Below are 22,296 nucleotides of genomic sequence, written 5' to 3' on the forward strand. Positions count from 1 at the left end.
GTCTTCCTTGGCCATCTCAAGGATCTTCCGTGGCCATCCCAAAGACCTTCCTTGGCCATCCCAAAGATCTTCCTTGGACATCCCAAGGATCTTCCTCATCCATCCCAAAGATCTTCCTTGGCCACCCCAAGGATCTTCCTTGGCCATTCCCAAACCTCTTCCTTGGCCATTCCCAAACCTCTTCCTTGGCCATTCCCAAAGGTCTTCCTTGGCCATCTCAAGGATCTTCCTTGGCCATCCCAAAGGTCTTCCTTGGCCATCCCAAAGGTCTTCCTTGGCAATTCCGAGGATCTTCCTTGGCCATCCCCAAACCTCTTCCTCATCCATCACAAAGATCTTCCTCATCCATCCCAAGGATCTTCCTCATCCATCCCAAAGACCTTCCTTGGCCATCCCAAATGTTCTCCTCATCCATCCCACCCCAGCAGTGCCAGGAATGAGAAAAATCCAGCGGCTGCCTCCCACCGGGAGCTGCTGAGAGCCGCAAGGCTCCGGATAAATATCCCGATGATTCCCGGCACAGATTGGGATTTCACGGCCCACCGGAGATCCCTGCCCGCCGCCGGCGCTCCGGGCGGGAGAAAAGCAGCAGCCGGTGCCAACCCCAGATCTCCGGATGCCAATCCCGGATCCGTCACCCCCAGGATGGAGGGGCCGTGTCCCCCCCCCACCCCCCCGGCTGTTCCGGGATTGGATGTGGGGTTTTGGGATTGGGGAGCAGGTGTGGCCCCATGGTCTGGGGTCAGCACAAGGAGCCGCTCAACACTTCCCGATGAGGGATGCGAGGCCGGGATTTGGGATCCAATACCGGGATTAGTAGCCAAACATCGGGATAATGGGCCAAATGCCAGGATAATGGAACAAACACCGGGATAGGGGGTCAAACACCGGGTCAAATACCGGGATAACGGGTCAAACACAGGGATAATGGACCAAACACTGGGATAACGGACCAAACACCGGGATAACGGGTCAAACACGGGGATAACGGACCAAACACCAGGATAATGGGTCAAATACCGGGATAATGGACCAAACACCGGGATAACGGACCAAACACCGGGATAACGGGTCAAACACCGGGATAACGGACCAAACACCGGGATAACGGGTCAAACACTGGGATAACGAACCAAACACCGGGATAACGGGTCAAACACTGGGATAATGAACCAAACACTGGGATAACGGGTCAAACACTGGGATAACGAACCAAACACCAGGATAACAGCTGGAGCTGAGCTGTCCGGGCCATGACGCCTTCTCCTCCCACTCTTCCCAGATTTTGGGGTCTCCTGCTGCCTCTCCCAGCCCCCCCAGCCCCATCCCCGGCTCCCAAGTGCGGACACAGCGGCTTTTCCCAATCCCGCCGTCAGCAAATTCCCGGCTCCTCCCTGACCTCTCTCCGTGCCCCACGAGCTCCCTCTCGTTTCCCTCCTCCTCCTCCTCCTCCTCCTCCTCAAATTCCCGGGAGTGGGGGCAGCTCCGAGGGGCCTCTCCTGCTCCAGGGACCCTCCAGCACCGAGGGAAGAATTTGGGTGGATTCGGGAGAGAATCCGTGGGCACGGAGATGCCCGGGAATGTCATCCCGGCCTGGATTCCCCTACGGATGATTCCCATGGGATTCATTTGAATAAATCTCCGTTATTTTCATCCCTTTCTTGTTGCAGTCCATCCCGGGTGCTTTGGAGCCTGGAATGGGAAGCTCCCGGTGACATGTGGACTATGCCAGGGGGAACTTGGGAATTCCTGGGGCTGGGGGATCCATGGAAAAGAGAGGAGGTGGCCCGGAGCCCCTCCTGTGTCGGATAAGGATCACCGGGAATGTACAGCCACCGGGACAGGGCCCAGGATCGCAGCCAGGGAAGGGAAAAAATGTTTGGAAATCCCCAGGAGAGAGGGGAAAATGGTCTTTTCCATGGAAAAAAAATCTGGGAAGGAGCAGCTGGACGGCCTCTGATCCCGCTGCTCTCCGACCCCCTTGGCCAAGCTCCGGGAGTGGAGCGGGGCCGGGGCTGAGTCAGGCACCGCTTCTCGTTTTTTCCAGGTTTCCTCCAAATCCCTCCAGGCGGGGGGGGGGGGGGGGGGGGGGGGGGGGGGAAATTCTATTTAAGAGTAAAGAAAAAATTTAAAAAAAAAATTTAAAAAAAAAAGAGGAAAAGAAAAAGAAAAAGGAGAGGCTCGGAAAGAGGAAAGGAAAAAAAATCCCAACCCTGAAAAATTCCGGAAAGACGGAGGGGCTCCCGCGCACACAGATGTGCACAGACACGGCCAGATGTGCCCACGCGCACCCCCAGATGTGCCCAGGTGTGCGCGTGCCCAGATGTGCCCAGACGGGTCAAGATGCGTCCAGGTGCGCGCGCCCAGATGTGTCCAGGTGTTCCGAGACGCGTCCAGATGCGCACGCGCCCAGATGTGCACGCGCCCAAGTCCAGATGTGCACTCAGGAGCACAACCCCCGGCTTGCCCCGCGCACACGCGTGTGCACACCCCAAAACGCGCATCTGCACCCCAAAACGCGCATCTGCACCCCAAAATACGGATGCTGCACCCCAAAATACAGATGTGCACCCGACACGTGTGCAAACACGGACGACGTGCGAGGAGAGGCTCGCACAAACAGCCCGAAACACACGGACACAGCGACACGCGTGTGCGCACCCCAAATCACACGTTTACAGCCCAAAACACGCATTTACACCCCGAAACACGCGTGTGCGCACCCCAAAACACACGTGTGAAGACCCCAAAGCACGTTTACACTCCAAACGTGTGTGTGCACACCCCAAAACCCGCGTTTACACCCCAAAACAGCCCTTTACGCCCCAAAACACGCGTTTACAGCCAAAAACACGCGTGTGCGCACCCCAAAACACACGTGTGAAGACCCTAAAGCACGTTTACACTCCAAATGTGTGTGCACGCCCCAAAACCCGCGCTCACACCCCAAAACCCGCGCTTACACCCCAAAACCCGCGCTTACGCCCTAAATCACACGTGTGCGCACCCCAAAACACACGTGTGAAGACCCCAAAGCACGTTTACACTCCACACGTGTGTGTGCACACCCCAAAACCCGCGTTTACACCCCGAAACACGCGTGTGCGCACCCCAAAACACACATGTGAAGACCCTAAAGCACGTTTACACTCCAAATGTGTGTGCACGCCCCAAAACCCGCGCTTACACCCCAAAACCCGCGCTTACGCCCCAAATCGCACTCGCACGCCCCACCACGCATTTGCACACCCTCCCCACACGCTCCCCCGCGCAGCCCCACGCGTGACACGCGCGCACGTCCCCGCTCTCCCCCTCCTTCTCTCCCTCCTTCCCTCCCTCCTTCCCTCCCTCCTTCCATCCCTCCCTCCCTCCTTCCCTCCCTCCCCCCGCACACGCAGCTCCCTCTCCCCCTCTCCTCGCCCCCTCCGCCCCCCCGGCCCGCCCCCCGCCCGCCCCGCCCCCGCCGCCGCTCACTCGGGGCTCGGCGCGGAGCGGAGCCGCCGGAGCCCGTGGCCCTTCCCGGCCCCTGCCCGGCCCCGGCCCGGCCGGGCCAGGCTCCGAAAGCGCTGCCGGTACCGGGGGCGCGGGGCCGAGAGGGGCGGCGATCACCCCCCCCCGAACCCCCCCCGGAGCCCCGGCGGGCCCTGCCCGGAGCGCGGCCGCCACGGGACGGGAGCATGCGGATCCTCCTCCTGTGCCTGCTGACTCTCGCCGGGACCCGCGGGCAAGGTGGGCACCGGGCAGCGGCGATGGGCGAGCGGGCAGCGGGCACCGAGAGCGGCCGGGGGGCAGCGCGCACCGCGGGGCGGGCGGTACCGGGGATGGGGCGGCGGGGATTGGGGTACCGGGGAGGGAGCAGCGGGCAGCGGGCAGCGGGCGGAGGCAGCGCGGGGCCGCCCGGAGCGCCGTTCCCAACTCCGCGGGCAGCGCTCCAGCCCCGCTCGCCGCCGGTCCCGCCCGTTCCCGGAGGGATGAGAGCGGCTCCGGCCGGGATCGGAGCTCGGGAGCCCGCGGGGCGTTCCGGGGGGGGGGGTCCCGGAGGGGTCCCGGGGGTGCTGGAGGCCCCGGGGTTGGTGCTCGTGGAGCCGCCGTTACGGTACCGGGGGGTTCGGATGGAACCGGGGCCGGTTCTCCGAAATCCTGGGCCCGGTTCGCCCAAATCCTGGGGTTGGTTCTTGTGGATCCCCCCCCGCTCCGGTACCGGGGGGTCCTAAAGGAACCGGGGCCGGTCCTCGTGGACCCCCCCCCCCTCCGGTACCGGGGGTCCCGATGGATTCGGGGCCGGTTCTCCTCGATCCTGGGCTTGGTTCTGATGGATTCCCCTGATCCAGTACCGGGAGATCCCGATGGAACCGGGCCCGGTTCTCCCCACCCCGGAGCTGGCTCTTGTGGACCCCCCCCTCCGGTACCGGGGGGTCCCGGGGGGACCGGGCCCGGTTCTCCCCAATCCTGGGACTGGTTCTGCTTTCGGTACCGGGAGGTCCCGATGGATTCGGGGCCGGTTCTCCCCAGTCCTGAGGCTGATTCCTGTGGACCCCCCCCGCTCCGGTACCGGGGGGTTCCCGATGGCACCGGGCCCGGTTCTCCCCCCACCCCCGGCGCCGCTCTCTTCCCCCGGTTCCGGTCCTGCTGGATCCCCCGCACCGGGATCAAGGTTTTGGGCCCCCCCGATCTGGATCCTGGGCCCCCATCCCGGTTCCCGGGGCCGGTTCGGGGTGGGCAGCGGTGGCCGGAGGGGGGGTCGGGGACCCTGGGGTCGGACCGGACCCCCGGGGGAGGGGGGGGGGGGGGGGCACAGGGCTGAGGGTGATGAGGGGACGTGACCCGACCGGGGGGGGGTCGGAGGGGGGGAGCGTCCGTCCGTCCGTCCGTCCGTCCGTGGAGAGCGCAGGGGCCACGTCCGGGGGGGCCCCCAAGACCCCCAGCTCCCAACCCATGAATCCCTTGGAAAAGGAACTGGGAAGGAGCCTGGACCACCCTTTTCCCACCCCAACCCCCTCCAGAGCTGCCACCCGGCGGGGGAAGGCGAGATGGGAGGGGGGAACAACCCGAACCCCCCCCTCCCCTTCCCAAGACCCCCCAAAAGCTGCGCTGTGCCCTCCCCGGGGGAAACTGAGGCACGGGGAGCTGCTGTGCCAAGGTCACGCTGAGAAAAAGCAGCGGGGTGGGGGGAGAACCGCGCTGTGCCCCCCTCCCCGAGGGAGGGAAGGCAGGGGGGCCGCCCCCATCCCTGCGGCGAGTTTTGGGGGGTCCCCCCCCGCTCTGCAGGGCCGGGGCCGGGCATTGCCCCGCGCCCAGGCAGCCCCAGCGCGGCCTCCGGCTCCTTCCCAGCTGCAAAATCCAATCTAATTTTTAATTAAGGGGGCGGCGTTGCTAAGATGCCAAGAGGAGAGAGGGGGGGGAAAAAAAAAAAAAAGAAGGAAAAAAAGGGAAAAAAAAGAAGAAAAAAAATCTCCTCGACCCGGGGGTTTTAAAAGGAGCGTGCAAAGCCTCTTATGGGGCCGGGGGGCACGGCCCCAGACCCCCCCTCAAGCCCCGCCTGGGCTGGGGGGAAGCGCCGGGGGCTCCGCTGCCCTCCCGGGAACAAAAGCGGCCGCGCTCCCGCCCCGGTGCCATGTGGAGAGCGGAGAGAGGGGCCGGGAAGGGCGCGAGGGCTCCGGTCTGGGGCGGGAGGGCTCCGCTTTGGGATTAAGGGGTCGCATCCCTGCGTGGCAATGCCGGTGGCCACCCCAAATCCATCCCAAGCAGCCCCATCCCATCGCAGCTGCCGCCCCGGTGCCGCGTGGAGAGCGGAGAGAGGGGCCCGGCTCTCCCCGCTCCCGGCACGGGGAAAGGCTCCGGTTTGGGGTGGGATGAGTCCATTTTGGGATGGGACGGCTCCGGTTTGGAGTGGGATGAGTCCATTTTGGGGTGGGACGGCTCCGGTTTGGGGTGGGATGAGTCCATTTTGGGGTGGGACGGCTCCGGTTTGGGGTGGGATGAGTCCATTTTGGGATGGGACGGCTCCGGTTTGGGGTGGGATGAGTCCATTTTGGGATGGGATGGCTCCAGTTTGGGGTGGGATGAGTCCATTTTGGGGTGGGACGGCTCCGGTTTGGGGTGGGACGGCTCCAGTTCGGGATGGGATGGCTCCAGTTTGGGATGAGTCCATTTTGGGATGAGACAGCTCTGGTTTGGGATGGGACAACTCTGGTTTATGATGGGACGGCTCCGGTTTGGGATGAGTCCATTTTGGGATGAATCCATTTTGGGATGGGACGGCTCCAGTTTGGGATGGGACAACTCTGGTTTATGATGGGACGGCTCCGGTTTGGGATGAGTCCATTTTGGGATGAATCCATTTTGGGATGGGACGGCTCCAGTTTGGGATGGGACAACTCTGGTTTATGATGGGACGGCTCCAGTTTGGGATGAGTCCATTTTGGGATGGGACGGCTCCAGGTAATGATGGGACAGCTCTGGTTTGGGATGGGATGGCTCCGGTTTGGGATGAGTCCATTTTGGGATGGGACGGCTCCGGTTTGGGATGGGACGGCTCCGGTTTGGGATGGGACGGCTCCGGTTTGGGATGAGTCCATTTTGGGATGGGATGGCTCCGGTTTGGGATGGGACGGCTCCAGTTTGGGATGGGACGGCTCCGGTTTGGGATGAATCCATTTTGGGATGGGATGGCTCCGGTTTGGGATGAATCCATTTTGGGATGGGATGGCTCCGGTTTCGGATGGGACGGCTCCGGTTTGGGATGGGACGGCTCCGGTTTGGGATGAATCCATTTTGGGATGGGATGGCTCCGGTTTCGGATGGGACAGCTCCGGTTTCGGATGCGACGGCTCCGGTTTGGGATGCGACGGCTCCGGTTTGGGATCAGGGGTCGCACCCCTGCGTGACACCCCCAGTAGCCCCCAAATCCATCCCAAACTCCCCCTCCCCACCCCTTCCCACCCCTCCAGTTCCGCCATCACCTCCGAGGCACCGTCCCCACCTTGCTCCAAACCCGCTGCTGCTGTTTGGGCCAAAATTTGGGGTTTTTCCCTCCGGAAAAGGCCGGAATGTTGGGATCCCTCCCCCCGGAGCCGGGAGCGCGCCGGTGGGCCCGCTTTGGGGTGGGATTCGGTGCCATTCACGTCCTGGCGCACGCGGCGATGCTGAATGGGTTTCATCACTCTTCATTTCTCACTAAATAATTTTCTGTATCTTATCTAAATGAAAGCCATTATTCTTCCCCCCGTTTCAATCACTCGCCGTGATTGCGCCTCAAATTGAAATATTTATTCATTTTCTGGGCCATTCTTTTTCTCTCTGTGGTTTTTTTTTGGGGGGGGGGGGCTTATATTTTATTTCATTTTATCCCCCCCTTTTTCCTTCCCTCCCCTCACACAGCAGAGGTGACAACAGGGACCCGTCCCTGAGGGATTTGGGATTCCTGGGACACCCCAGGGTGGCTCTGAGACCTCCTGGCCCAGCTGAGGCCGTGGATCCAGTGGGATTTGGGATCCAGTGGGATTTGGGATCCAGTGGGATTTGGGGTCCTGGGGGTGATGCCGGAGCTGAGGTGGCTCTGGGTGGTTTGAGGTCAGGCCGGGTCCCTTTGGATGGCGGCTTCTTCAGGAGAGCTGGGATGGGGCTGGTACTGAACTGGGATTGAACTGGGATGGGGCTGGGATGGAGCTGGGATTGAACTGGGATGGGGCTGGGATGGAGCTGGGATGGGAGCAGGGATGGCGCTGGGATGGCGCTGGGATGGAGCTGGGATTGAACTGGGATGGCGCTGGGATTGAGCTGGGATTGAGCTGGGATTGAACTGGGATGGCGCTGGGATTGAGCTGGGATGGGAGCAGGGATGGGGCTGGGATGGGAGCAGGGATGGGGCTGGGATGGGAGCAGGGATGGGAGCAGGGATGGGGCTGGGATGGAGCTGGGATTGAACTGGGATGGCGCTGGGATTGAACTGGGATGGCGCTGGGATTGAACTGGGATGGCGCTGGGATGGAGCAGGGATGGAACTGGGAGCTGGTACTGAACTGGGATAGGGCTGGGATTAAAATGGGATGGAGCTGGTACTGAGCTGGGATGGGGCTGGGATGGAGCCGGGATTGAACTGGGATGGAGCTGGGATAGGGCTGGGATGGAGCCGGGAACTGGTACTGAACTGGGATGGAGCTGGGATTGAACCGGGATGGAGCTGGGATGGGGCTGGGATGGAGCCGGGAACTGGTACTGAACTGGGATGGAGCTGGGATTGAACTGGGATGGAGCTGGGATGTGACCCCTTGACCCCAGATTTCGTGCCAGGGTGCCAGGGACAGCTCCAGGGCCACCCTGGCTATCCCAAATCCCGGATTTCACCGCCCCCGGTGGCTCCGGAGGGGGACGGGGCTCACGGAATGTCCCGGCAGAGCCGTGGGGACGGCACCGGGCGCTGCCCCCCCTCCTTCCCACCCGGACGGGATTCGGGATTCCCCTGGAGGCGATTCCAGCCTGAGGACGGGGGACATTTGGGGACATTTGGGGAGCTCCTGGTGACCCTCGGGGGATCCTGGCGTGGCCCGGGGGGACCCCTCGCTCCGGCCGGAGCCGCTCCCGGGATAAATCGATCCATGCCCGGCCCCGGTGAACCTCCGGCCCCGGCTCCGCGCGTCGGGCACCGCTTTGTCCCCTCATTGTCACCCCCCGGTGACATTCCCGGCCCTGGAGAAACACCGGGAAAAACCATTTTGGCAACTGGGATTGGCGCCGCGGGCGCTGGGGGTGGATTTTGCCCATTTTTCTCCCTTTTCCACCCATTTCCCAGCCTGGGAATGCTCCCATCCTTCCACAGGGACTCGGGGAGGCCCCACCGGGGCCGGGGATGGGGTCAGAGAGGTTTTGGGATCATCAGGACGGGCTCTGCCACGCTGGGATTGGCGCCCGCGGGCGCTGCGAGTGGATTTTACCCATTTTTCCCCCTTTTCCACCCATTTCCCACCTCGGGGCTGCTCCCGTCCTTCCACGGGGACTCGGGGCGGCCCCACAGGAGCCGGCGATGGGGTCAGGGAGGTTTTGGGGCCGGCGGGCAGGGCCCTGCCCCGACACCCGCCGTGCCAGGGCTTGCCTGGGCATCCAGTGCCAGGCCTGAATCACCCGGAGCCGCGCCGGGAACGGGATTTCGGTGGATTTTGGGTGGGAATCACCGACCCTGGAACCCCTGGAATCGCCTCCTCCTTCCCAGAGCCGCCCTCTTCGTCCCCTGCCACCCTCCCAGAGGTGACCTCAGGGGGCGGCGCGGGGGTACCTCGGTGCCAGGTCATTAATTCATTAATTTATCCCCTTTTTAATTCAGGATTGCTTTAATCCCGCCGTCCTAAATCCCACCTGGATGGATCCTGGGAATGCCCGGCCCGGCTGCGGCTCCGGGGGGTCCATCCCGGAGCCCCCCGCCCCTCTCCGGGGAATGATGTCCCCATAAAGATCCCCCCCCCCCCTAATTGCTCGCCTTACCTCGAGGTTTTATCATCAAAGCCTCGCCGCAATTCCCTCTCCAGCCTCCTTTTCTTTTTATTATCTCTTAATTAATCACTCCGGCTTTCACACTTAGCGGATAATTACGGTCTCCTGGGCACGCGGCTCATTTTCATAACCTCCTGCTCCCAGCCAGGAGCGGGCACGGCGCGGGAGGAGGAGGAGGATGAGGAGGAGGAGGTGGCACCGGGAAAAGGAAGGGGGGGACACGCGGGGACACCGAGGTGGCACCGGGAGAAAGGAGTGGGGGGTGGACACCCTTTAGCCAGGTGGATTTTTCCCCAAATCCACGGTTTCCCCCCCAAAATCCACGAGGTGGCAGCGGGAAAAGGAGCGAGGGGGAACACCGAGGTGGCACCGGGATAAAAGGGGGGGACACCGAGGTGGCACCGGGATAAAGGGGGGGACACCGAGATAAAGGGGGGGACACTGAGGTGGCACCGGGATAAAGGGGGGGACACCGAGGTGGCACCGGGATAAAGGGGGGGACACTGAGGTGGCACCAGAGTTTCCCTGTGGGAGGGGCCGCGGATTTGCCCGTGGGGTGAGGAGCCCCCCCAGGATCACCCTATGGGGTGAGGGGGCCCCCAGGGGTCGGGGCATGGGGTGAGGACCCCCCCAGGAGCATCTGTGGGGTGAGGGGCCCCCCAGGATGAGCACATGGAGTCAGAAGCCCCCCCAGAACCACCCCATGGATTGAGGACCCCCCCAGGATCGATCCATGGGGTGAGAGGGACCCCGGGATCCGTTGGTGTGGGCAGGACCCCCCCAGAACCACCCCCGGGACTGAGGAACCCCCCCCCAGGACCCCCCACCCCACAGACACCCCTGAAGGAACACCCCAAGGAGCTGGGGCAGATTTTGGGGGGGGGGGGGCATGAGGGAAAAAGGGGCTGGAGCTGGGATCTGGGATTGGGGGAGCTGGGATTTGGGAGCTGGGACTGGGAAACTGGGATTTGGCATCTGGGAGCTGGGATCTGGAATCTGGGATTTGGATTTGGGGTGTGGAATCTGGGATCTCCGGGATCTGGGATCTGGAATCTGGGATTTGGGGTCTGGGATCTGGGATTTGGGATATCTGGGATCTGGGATCTCCAAGATCTGGGAGCTGAGATTTGGGATCTCCAGGATCTGGGATTTGGGATCTCCAGGATCTGGGAGCTGGGAGATGAGATTTGGGATTTGGGATCTCCGGGATCTGGGATCTGGAATCTGGGATTTGGATTTGGGGTCTGGGATCTGGGATTTGGGATATCTGGGATCTGGGATCTCCAAGATCTGGGAGCTGAGATTTGGGATCTCCGGGATCTGGGAGCTGGGAGCTGAGATTTGGGATTTGGGATCTCTGGGATCTGGAATTGGGGGTCTGGAATCTGGGATTTGGGATCTCTGGGATCTGGGATCTGGGATTTGGATTTGGGGTCTGGGATCTGGGATTTGAGGTATCTGGGATCTGGAATCTAGGATCTCCAAGATCTGGGAGCTGAGATTTGGGATTTGGGACCTCCAGAATCTGGGATTTGGGATTTGGGAGCTCTCGGATCTGGGGTTTGGGATCTCCAGGATCTGGGAGATGGGAGATGAGATTTGGGATCTCTGCGATCTGGGATTTGGCATCTGGGATCTGGGATTTGGGATCTCCAGGATCTGGGATTTGGGGTCTGGGATCTGAGATTTGGGATCTCCAGGATCTGGGATTCAGGATTTGGGATCTGGGATTTGGGATCTCCAGGATCTGGGATTCAGGATTTGGGATCTGGGATTTGGGATCTCCAGGATCTGGGATTTGGGATCTCCGGGATCTCCAGGATCTGGGATTTGGGATTTGGAATCTGGGATTTGGGATCTCCGGGATCTGGGATTTGGGAGCTGGGATCTGGGATTTGGGATCTCCAGGATCTGGGATTTGGGATCTCTGGGATCTGGGATTTGGGATCTCCAGGATCTGGGATTTGGGATCTCCAGGATGCATCCAGAGGCACCGGGAGCTGGAAAAGCCCCTCCCGTGTCCCCCCCAAACCCCCCCCAAGAGGCGACGCCAGGACCCTGGGGAGGGCAGGAAGGAGGGGATTTAAGGAACGAACCCACGCGGGGGGAAAAGGGGGGAAAAAAGGGGGGGAAAAGAGGGGGGGAAGGGGGAAAAAAGGGGGGAAAAAGGGGGAACGAGGCCTTTTCTGCAAGGGCTGGGACATAAAGGGCTGCCAGCGTTGCCATGGCAACGGGCGGATTATGATCCAAATGGAAATCAAAATAAGGAGGGGGGGGGGTTTGGAATGGGAATGGGGAAGGAGGGGAAAGAGTGGAGTAAAAGGAGGAGGAGGAGGAGGGGGGGGGGGGAAGGAAAAAACAACTTTTATTTCCAAGCCGAGAGCGGTCGGAGGCGTTGCCATGGCAACGGGGAGGGGGGATTTTTTTAAAAAAAAAAATGAAAATTTAAGGGAAAAAAAAAAAAAAAAGGGAATCGGGAAGGGGCGTGGGACCCCCGCGGGGGTGGGAGGAGGAGCGGGATGAAGGCTCCGGGCTCATCCCGGGGGCTCCAAATCCTCTGGATATCCCATGGGAGCTGCGGCATTGGGGGGCGGGACCCTTTTGCCCAGGTGGATTTTCCCTCAAATTCCACATTTTTCCCCTTTCCCCAGGTGGATTTTCCCCGAAATTCGCATTTTTCCCCTTTCCCCAGGTGGATTTTTCCGTTTTTCCCCCCCTTTTGGGGCACGGGGCGCTGGAAATGGGAATATCCCGCTATTTGGGGCCGCTTTTGGGGGGGCAATTCCAGGCCCCTTTTCCTCCCTCCTTTCCCAGTTTCGGTGGAATTTTATTAAAAAAAAAAAAAAAAAGAAAAACAAGACCAAAAAAAAAGACAATTCCAAGCGGATTGGATTTAAATTAACGTCGGGAAAAAGGGGATTTCCCACCCGGCCGGGATTTGGGATGGGCAGAGCGGGTTTTGGGGCGGTTTTGGGGCGCTTTTAGAGGGATTTAGGGCGGCTCGCGATGGGTTTGGGGGCAGGAATGGAACCCTCGGGCGGCAGGGAGGGAAACTGAGGCACAAAACTTCGCTTTATCCCACGGAAAAGCGCGATCCCGGGGAATTCCCGGCCTCTCCCGCCGCGTCCGATCCAACCCCCCCCCCCACCCAAAAAAATACCAAAATCAGGGAAAAATCAGAAATAACCCCAAAATTGAACAAAACCTCCCCAAAATCTCCCCCCCCCAAAAGTCAGCCGGGGCGGGGAGCTGAGGGTTAAAAACTCGGAGGCTTTTTTTTTTCCTTTCCCTCGCCTTCCAGAGGGAGCCTTGGCAGGAAATTCCTCAAATTCCAGGAGTGTGGGATCATCGCTGGGCTCCGACCGCAGGGAAAAGGGAGCGGGAGCCGCGGCCGCTCCTCCCCGCGGGGCGCGGAGGGCTCGGGACACCCCAAAAAAAAGCCCCAAATCCCCCCCCCCCCCCAAAAAAAAAATTTCACTTTTGTTGGGATCGTTTTTTGGGGTGATCCGAGTGGGTTTTTTTTGGGGGGGGGCGAAATTCCAGCGCGTCGCGTTCCAAGTGGGATTTGGGGTCACGGGGTGAGCCTAAAGTTGATTTTTTTGGGGCTTTGTGGCAGCAAAAAGGGGCGGGGGGAGGCCAAAGGGGGGTCCCCGCCCCCCAAATTCCTCGGGAATTTTCCTTGGGAAGCAGAGGGGGAAGGGAGAAGCCAGGCCGATGTGGGAGCGCTTTGAAGCCCCCGTTCCAAACCCGGTTTTCTCCTGGATTTGGGATTTTCTTGGTGTGAAATCCCCGTTTTTCCAGGGCTGGAAACGAGGTGGGAATTCCGCTGCCGTGTGGAATTCACGCTCCCTCCGCTCCTTGAGGGGTTCAGATCCGTGGGGAAACTGAGGCACGGGCGGTCCCGGTGTCTCCGCGGATTTCCTTGGACACCGAAATTCCATAGGGAAACTGAGGCACGAGCGATCCCTGTCCTGAAATTCCATAGGGAAACTGAGGCACGGACGATCCCTGTCCTGAAATTCCATAGGGAAACTGAGGCACGAGCGATCCCTGTCCTGAAATTCCATAGGGAAACTGAGGCACGGGCGGTCCCGGTCCTGAATTTCCATAGGGAAACTGAGGCACGGGCGGTCCCGGTCCTGAATTTCCATAGGGAAACTGAGGCACGGACGATCCCTGTCCTGAATTTCCATAGGGAAACTGAGGCACGGGTGATCCCGCTCCTGAATTTCCATAGGGAAACTGAGGCACGGACGATCCCTGTCCTGAAATTCCATAGGGAAACTGAGGCACGGGTGATCCCGCTCCTGAATTTCCATAGGGAAACTGAGGCACGGGCGGTCCCGGTCCTGAAATTCCATAGGGAAACTGAGGCACGGACGATCCCTGTCCTGAATTTCCATAGGGAAACTGAGGCACGGGTGATCCCGCTCCTGAATTTCCATAGGGAAACTGAGGCACGAGCGATCCCTGTCCTGAAATTCCATAGGGAAACTGAGGCACGAGCGGTCCCGCTCCTGAATTTCCATAGGGAAACTGAGGCACGGACGATCCCTGTCCTGAATTTCCATAGGGAAACTGAGGCACGGGTGATCCCTGTCCTGAAATTCCATAGGGAAACTGAGGCACGAGCGATCCCTGTCCTGAAATTCCATAGGGAAACTGAGGCACGGACGATCCCTGTCCTGAAATTCCATAGGGAAACTGAGGCACGGGCGATCCCTGTCCTGAAATTCCATAGGGAAACTGAGGCACGGGCGATCCCTGTCCTGAAATTCCATAGGGAAACTGAGGCACGGACGATCCCTGTCCTGAAATTCCATAGGGAAACTGAGGCACGGGCGGTCCCTGTCCTGAAATTCCACAGGGAAACTGAGGCACGGACGATCCCTGTCCTGAAATTCCATAGGGAAACTGAGGCACGGGCGGTCCCTGTCCTGAAATTCCACAGGGAAACTGAGGCACGGGCGGTCCCGGTCCTGAAATTCCATAGGGAAACTGAGGCACGGACGATCCCTGTCCTGAAATTCCATAGGGAAACTGAGGCACGAGCGATCCCTGTCCTGAAATTCCATAGGGAAACTGAGGCACGGACGATCCCTGTCCTGAATTTCCATAGGGAAACTGAGGCACGGACGATCCCTGTCCTGAATTTCCATAGGGAAACTGAGGCACGGACGATCCCTGTCCTGAAATTCCATAGGGAAACTGAGGCACGGACGATCCCTGTCCTGAAATTCCATAGGGAAACTGAGGCACGAGCGGTCCCGCTCCTGAAATTCCATAGGGAAACTGAGGCACGGGCGGTCCCTGTCCTGAAATTCCACAGGGAAACTGAGGCACGGACGATCCCTGTCCTGAAATTCCATAGGGAAACTGAGGCACGGCCGGTCCCGCTCCTTCCCCTGATCCCTGCGGATCCCGGGGCCGGGATTCGGGCGCCTCTCCCGCTCCTCCTCCCATTAATCCCATTAATTAACGATGTCTCATTAAGACATCTGCTAACGAGGGCGCAGCTCCGGGGGGAGGCGGGGGGGGGACGGTGCCAGAGCTTTTTATTTTTTTCCATATTTTTTTTTACTTTCCCTCTCATTAAATTTGGGATTTTTACTTCTCCCCCCCCCGCCCCCCCGCGCGCACACAAACAAAAGTCTTAATTAGACATTGTTCCTCCACAAATTAATTAAAGCCGAGCCAATCAACGGCGGCCGCTCCAGAAATTCCGAGAGCCCAAGGAATGAAGAGGGAATAACGGGGGGGGGGGAGGGGGGGAGGGGCTCGGTTTGGGGGGGTCAGGACGGGGTTTGGGGGGGTCAGGTCGGGGTTTGGGGGGGTCAGGTCAGGGTTTGAGGGGGTCAGGTCGGGGTTTGGGGTGCTCAGGACGGGGTCAGGTCGGGGCTTGGGGGGGTCAGGTCGGGGTTTGGGGGGGTCAGGACGGGGTTTGGGGGCTCAGGTCGGGGTTTGGGGGCTCAGGTCGGGGTTTGGGGTGCTCAGGACGGGGTTTGGGGGGGTCAGGACGGGGTCAGGTCGGGGTTTGGGGTGCTCAGGACGGGGTTTGGGGGGGTCAGGACGGGGTTTGGGGAGGTCAGGTCGGGGTTTGGGGTGCTCAGGACGGGGTTTGGGGGGGTCAGGACGGGGTCAGGTCGGGGTTTGGGGGGCTCAGGTCGGGGTTCGGGGGGGTCAGGTCGGGGTTTGGGGGGCTCAGGTCGGGGTTTGGGGGGGTCAGGACGGGGTTTGGGGTGCTCAGGACGGGGTCAGGTCGGGGCTTGGGGGGGTCAGGTCGGGGTCAGGTCGGGGCTTGGGGGGGTCAGGTCGGGGTTTGGGGTGCTCAGGACGGGGTTTGGGGTGCTCAGGACGGGGTTTGGGGGGGTCAGGACGGGGTCAGGTCGGGGTTTGGGGGGCTCAGGACGGGGTTTGGGGGGCTCAGGTCGGGGTTTGGGGTTCTCAGGACGGGGTTTGGGGGGGTCAGGACGGGGTCAGGTCGGGGTTTGGGGGGCTCAGGTCGGGGTTCGGGGGGGTCAGGTCGGGGTTTGGGGGGCTCAGGTCGGGGTTTGGGGGGGTCAGGACGGGGTTTGGGGGGGTCAGGACGGGGTCAGGTCGGGGCTTGGGGGGGTCAGGTCGGGGCTTGGGGGGCTCAGGTCGGGGTTTGGGGGGCTCAGGTCGGGGTTCGGGGGGGTCAGGTCGGGGCTTGGGGGGCTCAGGTCGGGGCTTGGGGTGCTCAGGACGGGGTTTGGGGTGCTCAGGACGGGGTCAGGTCGGGGCTTGGGGGGCTCAGGTCGGGGTTTGGGGGGTTCTGGTCCGGGGACGCCAATCCCACATCCCGGCGCCAGCAGCACGGGGTCCCCGCGGTGTCCCCCAGCCCCGAGCCCGCTGCGGTGTCCCCGCCAAGGTGACCCCGTGAGGGACACGGGGACCCTGCCGGTGGCCGGGGGGGAGGGGCGGCGGCGGGGCCGGGGGAGGGGAGCCGCTCTCTCCTCATTTGTTTTTCTAATTCCGCCTTTTAAAAAAGGGAAATAACTGGAGCATCCCTTCCCCGGAGAGCTCCGCTCCTTCCAGCGGCTCCGGGAGCCGGGAAAGGAGCGGGGGGAGAGGCCGGGAGCAGCCCCCGCCACCCCCCGGGGACACCCTCGGGGACACCGCGGGATCCTCCGGTGCCCCCTCCCCCTGCCCCGTTCCCGATTTTCCCTCTCTCGCCGGTTCTGTCGCTGCCGCGGTGACAAAGTGACATCGCCCTGGGGTGGATGTGGCCCCGTGCCGGTGCCTCCCGGGGCCGGGCACTGGGAACGGGCCAGGGATGCGCCGGCATCATGTGATGGTGGCGCTGGAATTCTTTCCGTGGCTGCCGGGACGGGAGCGGGGCCGGGTGGGGACAGGGACGGGGACACGGGGACACTGGGGAGGTGGGGATGGGGACAGGGATGGGGACAAGGGGACACTGGGGAGGTGGGGATGGGGACAGGGACAGGGACAGACGGGCACTGGGGAGGTGGGGACAGGGACAGAGGACGGGGACAGGGATGGGGATGGGGACAGGGACAGAGGACGGGGACAGACGGACACTGGGGAGGTTGGGATGGCCGGGATGGGGACAGGGATGGGGACAAACGGCCACCGAGGATGGCGGCGTGGCAGGAACGGGGCCAGGGCCAGGGCCGCTGCTCCGCGAGGCCGGTGGCACAGCGGGGACATCGCCCGCGTCCCACCCATCCCCGGGATTGGGGCTGCGGGATTCAATTAACGAGGAATTAAGGGCTGTAATATTTAATTAATGCCGATGCCGGCGGGATTAAGGGACAGGGATTGTGGCCAAACGGGGTCGGGGACTTTGGGGTGACAAAAGGGCTCAGAATGACACCGGGGGCGGGGGGGACACCGAGCTGGGACCCCCCAAATGGCGCATCCAGCACCGGGATGGATCCCTGGAATCCAGAATTCCCAGGATCCCCATCCCGGTGTCCAGGGAAAGCCTGGAGGGGACACTCAGCGCCCTGCGCTGGTGACAAGGTGGGGACTGGGGACAGCTCGGACTCGACGCTGTTGGAATTCTTTCCCGACCTCAAAAAAATCCCGGAATTCCGTGATCCCGCAGCTCGCCCCGGGAGCTGCTCCGGCTTTTCCAGAGCCGAGGAGAGAGGGAATGGAACGGGAAAGGGCAGGGAGCGATTCCCAAGGAGCAGCCGGAGCCGCTTCCCGAGCTCTCCTGGCCCCTTCCCGGGATCCTGGCGGAGGACAGGGATCGTGAATTGTTGATGATCTTCCCTAGGGAACGTCAAATCCCGGGAATATCAGCAGGGCTGGAACCCGCCGGGGACTTTTGGGAAGGGGGGCGTATCCCAAAATCCAGGACTGCGCCGATTTCCCTCTGGGAATCCTCCCTGGAGCCTCATCCCGGTGGTGTGGGGTCCCTCCTGGGGTGGGGACACGGTGCCTCCGCGTCCCCTCGCTCGCCAGCGCTGTCCCTGCCCCGGAGCCGTGGCCGGGTTTAGCTGAAAGTCCCAAATTCCTGGATCCCAAAATAGTTCGCGGCGCCGGGCGGAGCAGGGGGGGAGCGGGGATGTGCCAGGGCTCATCTCGTCTCGGAGCCGGCGCAGCCCGGCGGCGCAGCCCGGCATTCCCGGGAAAACGGGGGCCAGAATTCCCGGGAAAACGGGATCCGGCATCCCTGAAAGGATGGGATCGATCCCTGGTAAAATGGGATCCCTCATTCCTGGTGAAATGGGATCCCAAATCCCCATCAGGATGTGCCCCACACTCCCAGCACTGCTGGGGTCTCCAGCTCGGATCCCATCCCATCCCACGGATCCCATCCCATCCCATGGATCCCATCCCATGGATCCCACCCCATGGATCCCACCCCATCCCATGGATCCCATCCCATGGATCCCACCCCATCCCATGGATCCCATCCCATGGATCCCATCCCACCCCATGGATCCCACCCCATCCCATCCCATGGATCCCACCATGGATCCCACCCTATCCCATGGATCCCACCCCACCCCATCCCATGGATCCCATCCCACCCCATGGATCCCACCCTATCCCATGGATCCCACCCCACCCCACCCCATGGATCCCATCCCACGGATCCCACCATGGATCCCACCCTATCCCATGGATCCCACCCCACCCCACCCCATGGATCCCATCCCACGGATCCCACCCTATCCCATGGATCCCATCCCACGGATCCCACCATGGATCCCACCCTATCCCACGGATCCCACCCCATCCCGGTGTCTCGGGGTCCCCGTGCCGCCGGTGCCATCCCCGCGGGGTCACCCCGGGGCTGCCGCAGCGCGGGGGGGGGACAGCGACACGGGGACCCATCCCTGGCCTCTCCCGTCTTTCCGCTCCGCCGGGCAGGGCCCCAAGAAATCCAAATCCTCTTTTCTTTCCCGCAGAAAAAGGGGGAAAAAAAAAAAAAAATAGAGACCCAGGGAAGAGCTTCTTTTTTTTTTTTTTTTTTTTTTTAGAACTCTCCTCCCTCCCCGCCCGGTTGGTTTTATTTTTTTTCCCCCATAAAAATAGCAGGAAGAGGGAAGGGGGGGAAGGCTTAAATTTAAAAGCCACGAGGAGAGGAGAGGAGGGGGGGGGGAAGGAGGGAGAGATAAAATGGAGGGGGGGGGGGGAAGGGAAAAAAAGGGAAAAAAAAAAAAAAGCTCGAGCGCGCAGAGATTTGGCTCCATCTGAAAGCTGTCAGCGCGAATCCAGAGCTCGGCTTTGAATCCCGGAGTTTAATGGCGAGAGGAGAGGGAGGGGCCGCGGCCCCGGCCCCGGGGCTTAATCAGCGCCGCGCTTGATAAATCCGGGGAGACGGCCCGGGAAGGGACGGGAAGGGGCTCCTGCTCCGGGGGGACACGGGGGGGACACGGGGAGGGGACACGGGGAGCTCCGGAGGGGTCCTGGTGCTGCCCGGTTTGGGGACAGGGGGACATTCCCGCGGATAAATCCGGGGAGACGGCCCGGGAAGGGAAGGGAAGGGAAGGGAAGGGAAGGGAAGGGAAGGGAAGGGAAGGGAAGGGAAGGGAAGGGAAGGGAAGGGAAGGGAAGGGAAGGGAAGGGAAGGGAAGGGAAGGGAAGGGAAGGGAAGGGAAGGGAAGAGGTTCCTGCTCCGGGGGGGGGGACACGGGGAGCTCCATCAGTGTCCTGGTGCTGCCCGGTTCGGGGACAGAGGGACATTCCCGTGGGGACAGAGGGACATTCCCAGTGTCCCAGGCATGTTCCCGGCACACGGGGACATTCCCATGGGCACAGGCGCGCGCTGCCACGCGGGAGGGGACCGTGGTGACGAGGAGGGACACGGCGACACGGGGAGGGGGGGGGGGTGGCACAGCGCCAAGGGGGACCGTGGCGACAAGGAGGGCCACAGCGGCGAGGGGCCACCGCTGTCACCTCGGCGCAGCGTCACCTCGGCCACGCGACAAAAGCCTCCGAGCGCTGTCGCCGCTGCCGCCCCCGCAGCTCCTCCAGACTTAAACAACCCCGTGCCACCAGCGCGGCCACCGCACGGCGACACCGGAGGGGGTGGCACCGCCAGACCCCTCCCCACCCACGCCGGTCCCTGTCAGAGGGGGAGGGACGGGGAGAGTGGCGGGAGGTGGCTCCGACAGATCGCGGCCGCGACAGTCGCCACCAGCCCCCGGCGGCGAGCTGTCACCGCGGCTGGCACTGGGGGTGGCGCCGGCACCGAGGGGACCCGTCGGTGGCGTTTCGAGGCTGGGGACAGACGGACGGTGGCACCAGTGCCCTCGTCCTGCCAGTTCGGGTTGGGATTCGGCCGGGCAGGGGACAACGACACTGGGAGTGGTGGCACGGGTGGAGCTGGGCTCAACATCCCGAGCCGTGCCCGTTTTCCCCTCGATTTTCCCCCAAATCCTGGGGCCACTCCTGGCTGGGCCGGTGCCATCCCAGTGCCCGTTTCCCCCTCGATTTTCCCCAAATCCCAAACCATTCCCGGCTGGGCCGGTGCCATCCCGGTGCCCCAAATCCCAAACCATTCCCGGCTGGGCCGGGGCCATCCCGGTGCCCCAAATCCCAAACCATTCCCGGCTGGGCCGGTGCCATCCCGGTGCCCCAAATCCCAAACCATTCCCGGCTGGGCCGGTGCCATCCCGGTGCCCCAAATCCCAAACCATTCCCGGCTGGGCCGGTGCCATCCCGGTGCCCCAAATCCCAAACCATTCCCGGCTGGGCCGGTGCCATCCCGGTGCCCCAAATCCCAAACCGTTCCCGGCTGGGCCGGTGCCATCCCGGTGCCACCGCGGTGCCCGCGGGCTGCGGGTCCCCCCCGCCGCTCCCTCCCGCCCCTCTCGTGTCTCCCCCCGCTCCTTTTCCCGGCTCTGATCTTCCCTCCCACCCCCCTCTCTCCCGGCACCTTTCCCTCTTTGATCTCCCGGCTCCCGTTCCCTGCTCCATCCCCTCCTCGGCAGCCCCCGCCTTTCCCTTCATCCTCCTCCTTCCCTCCTCCCTCCCTCCCGGCCGGGCTGGCCCTGGGGCAGCCCGGGGTGGCCCGGGGCGGTGGCTGTCCCCAAATCGGGAGGGGGAAGGAGCGCGAGGCTGGCGGGGCCTCATCCCGGGGATCCGGGGGTGTTCTATTCCCGGGGATCCCGCGGATCCTGAGGATCCCGGGGTGCCCCATCCCACGGATCCGGGGTGTTTTATCCCAGGGATCCTTGGCTACCCCATCCCGGGGATCCGGGGGATCCGGGGGTGTTCTATTCCAGTGATTCCTGGGTGCCCCATCCCACGGATCCAGGGTGTTTTATCCCAGGGATCCTTGGCTACCCCATCCCAGGGATCCCACGCATCCTGAGGATTCCTATGTATCCCATCCCATGGATCTGGGGGTGTCCTATTCCAGGGACCCCTGGATCCCCCATCCCGAGGATCCGGGGCTCCCAGGGATCCTGGGGTGCCGGGAATTTTGGGGAGGGGATTTTGGGAGCCGCCAGGGGCTTTGTTTTGGGGCTCAAAAGCGAGAGGGATCCGGGGCCTGCAGATTTCCCGGGATTCAGCAGGGGAGAAGTGGGATAGAGACCCCGAGCTGTGCCATTCCAGGCCATTCCAGGCCGTTCCAGGCCGTTCCAGGCCATTCCAGACCCAGCCAGGCCCTGTGGGGCCTCGGCATCTCCGTCACCCGCAGCTCCCTCATCCCCAAAAAGGGATTTCTCCCTCCCCGTGGCACAAACCGTCGGAATATTCCAGGGAAAAAAAACCAAAAAAAACAAAAAAACCCACCGGGATTTGAGCAAGGATATTCCATTAAAAAAAAAAACCAGGATTTTGAGCAGGGAACAGCGGCTGCGCCCCTCTCCCGGGGGTCCCGCTCCCCACTCCCTGCTCCAGGGCACGGCCACATTCCCAGCCCCCCCCTCCCCCTCTGTCACATCCCGGTCGATCCCCGCTGGCCGCGTGACACCGGGAGCGGGACACCGGGATCGATCCCGGCTGCCGCACAGCACCGGGAGAGGGAGCGGCGGGGCCCGGCTCGGGGGGGAGGGGGGTCCCCGGCACCTCCGGTGGAACCTCCGGAACCTCCGGGGGTCGCGGGGAGCTCCGGGGGGATCCCGGTCTGCTCCGGGGGTCACAGGCAGAGCTGGGGGGGGGATCCCGAGGGAATCCTGGGGAGCTCCGGGGGGATCAGGGCAGCTCGGGGGGGATCCTGGAGGGGATCCCGGGCAGCTCCGGGGGTCACGGGCAGCTCCAGAGGGATCCCAGGAGGATCCCGGGCAGCTCCGGGGGGATCCCGGGCAGCTCCAGGGGGATCTCAGGGGTATCCTGGGCAGCTCTGGGGTGATCCCGGGCAGC

At 62.5% G+C, this 22,296-nt stretch overlaps 1 protein-coding gene across 1 annotated transcript in view; it reads left to right on the plus strand.

Moving 5' to 3' along the window:
• The first annotated feature begins 3,614 nt into the window (after positions 1-3,614).
• Positions 3,615-22,296, plus strand: part of KIRREL1 (kirre like nephrin family adhesion molecule 1) — a 30,411-nt gene continuing 11,729 nt past the window's right edge. Inside the window, exon 1 of the mRNA XM_082298814.1 lies at positions 3,615-3,729. Within this exon, the coding sequence (XP_082154940.1) occupies positions 3,678-3,729 (52 nt within the window). The 5' untranslated portion in view covers positions 3,615-3,677. The remainder of the gene's footprint in view (positions 3,730-22,296) is intronic.

Source organism: Coloeus monedula (genome assembly GCF_965178545.1).
Source record: "Coloeus monedula genome assembly, chromosome: 29".
Lineage (NCBI taxonomy): Eukaryota > Metazoa > Chordata > Aves > Passeriformes > Corvidae > Coloeus > Coloeus monedula.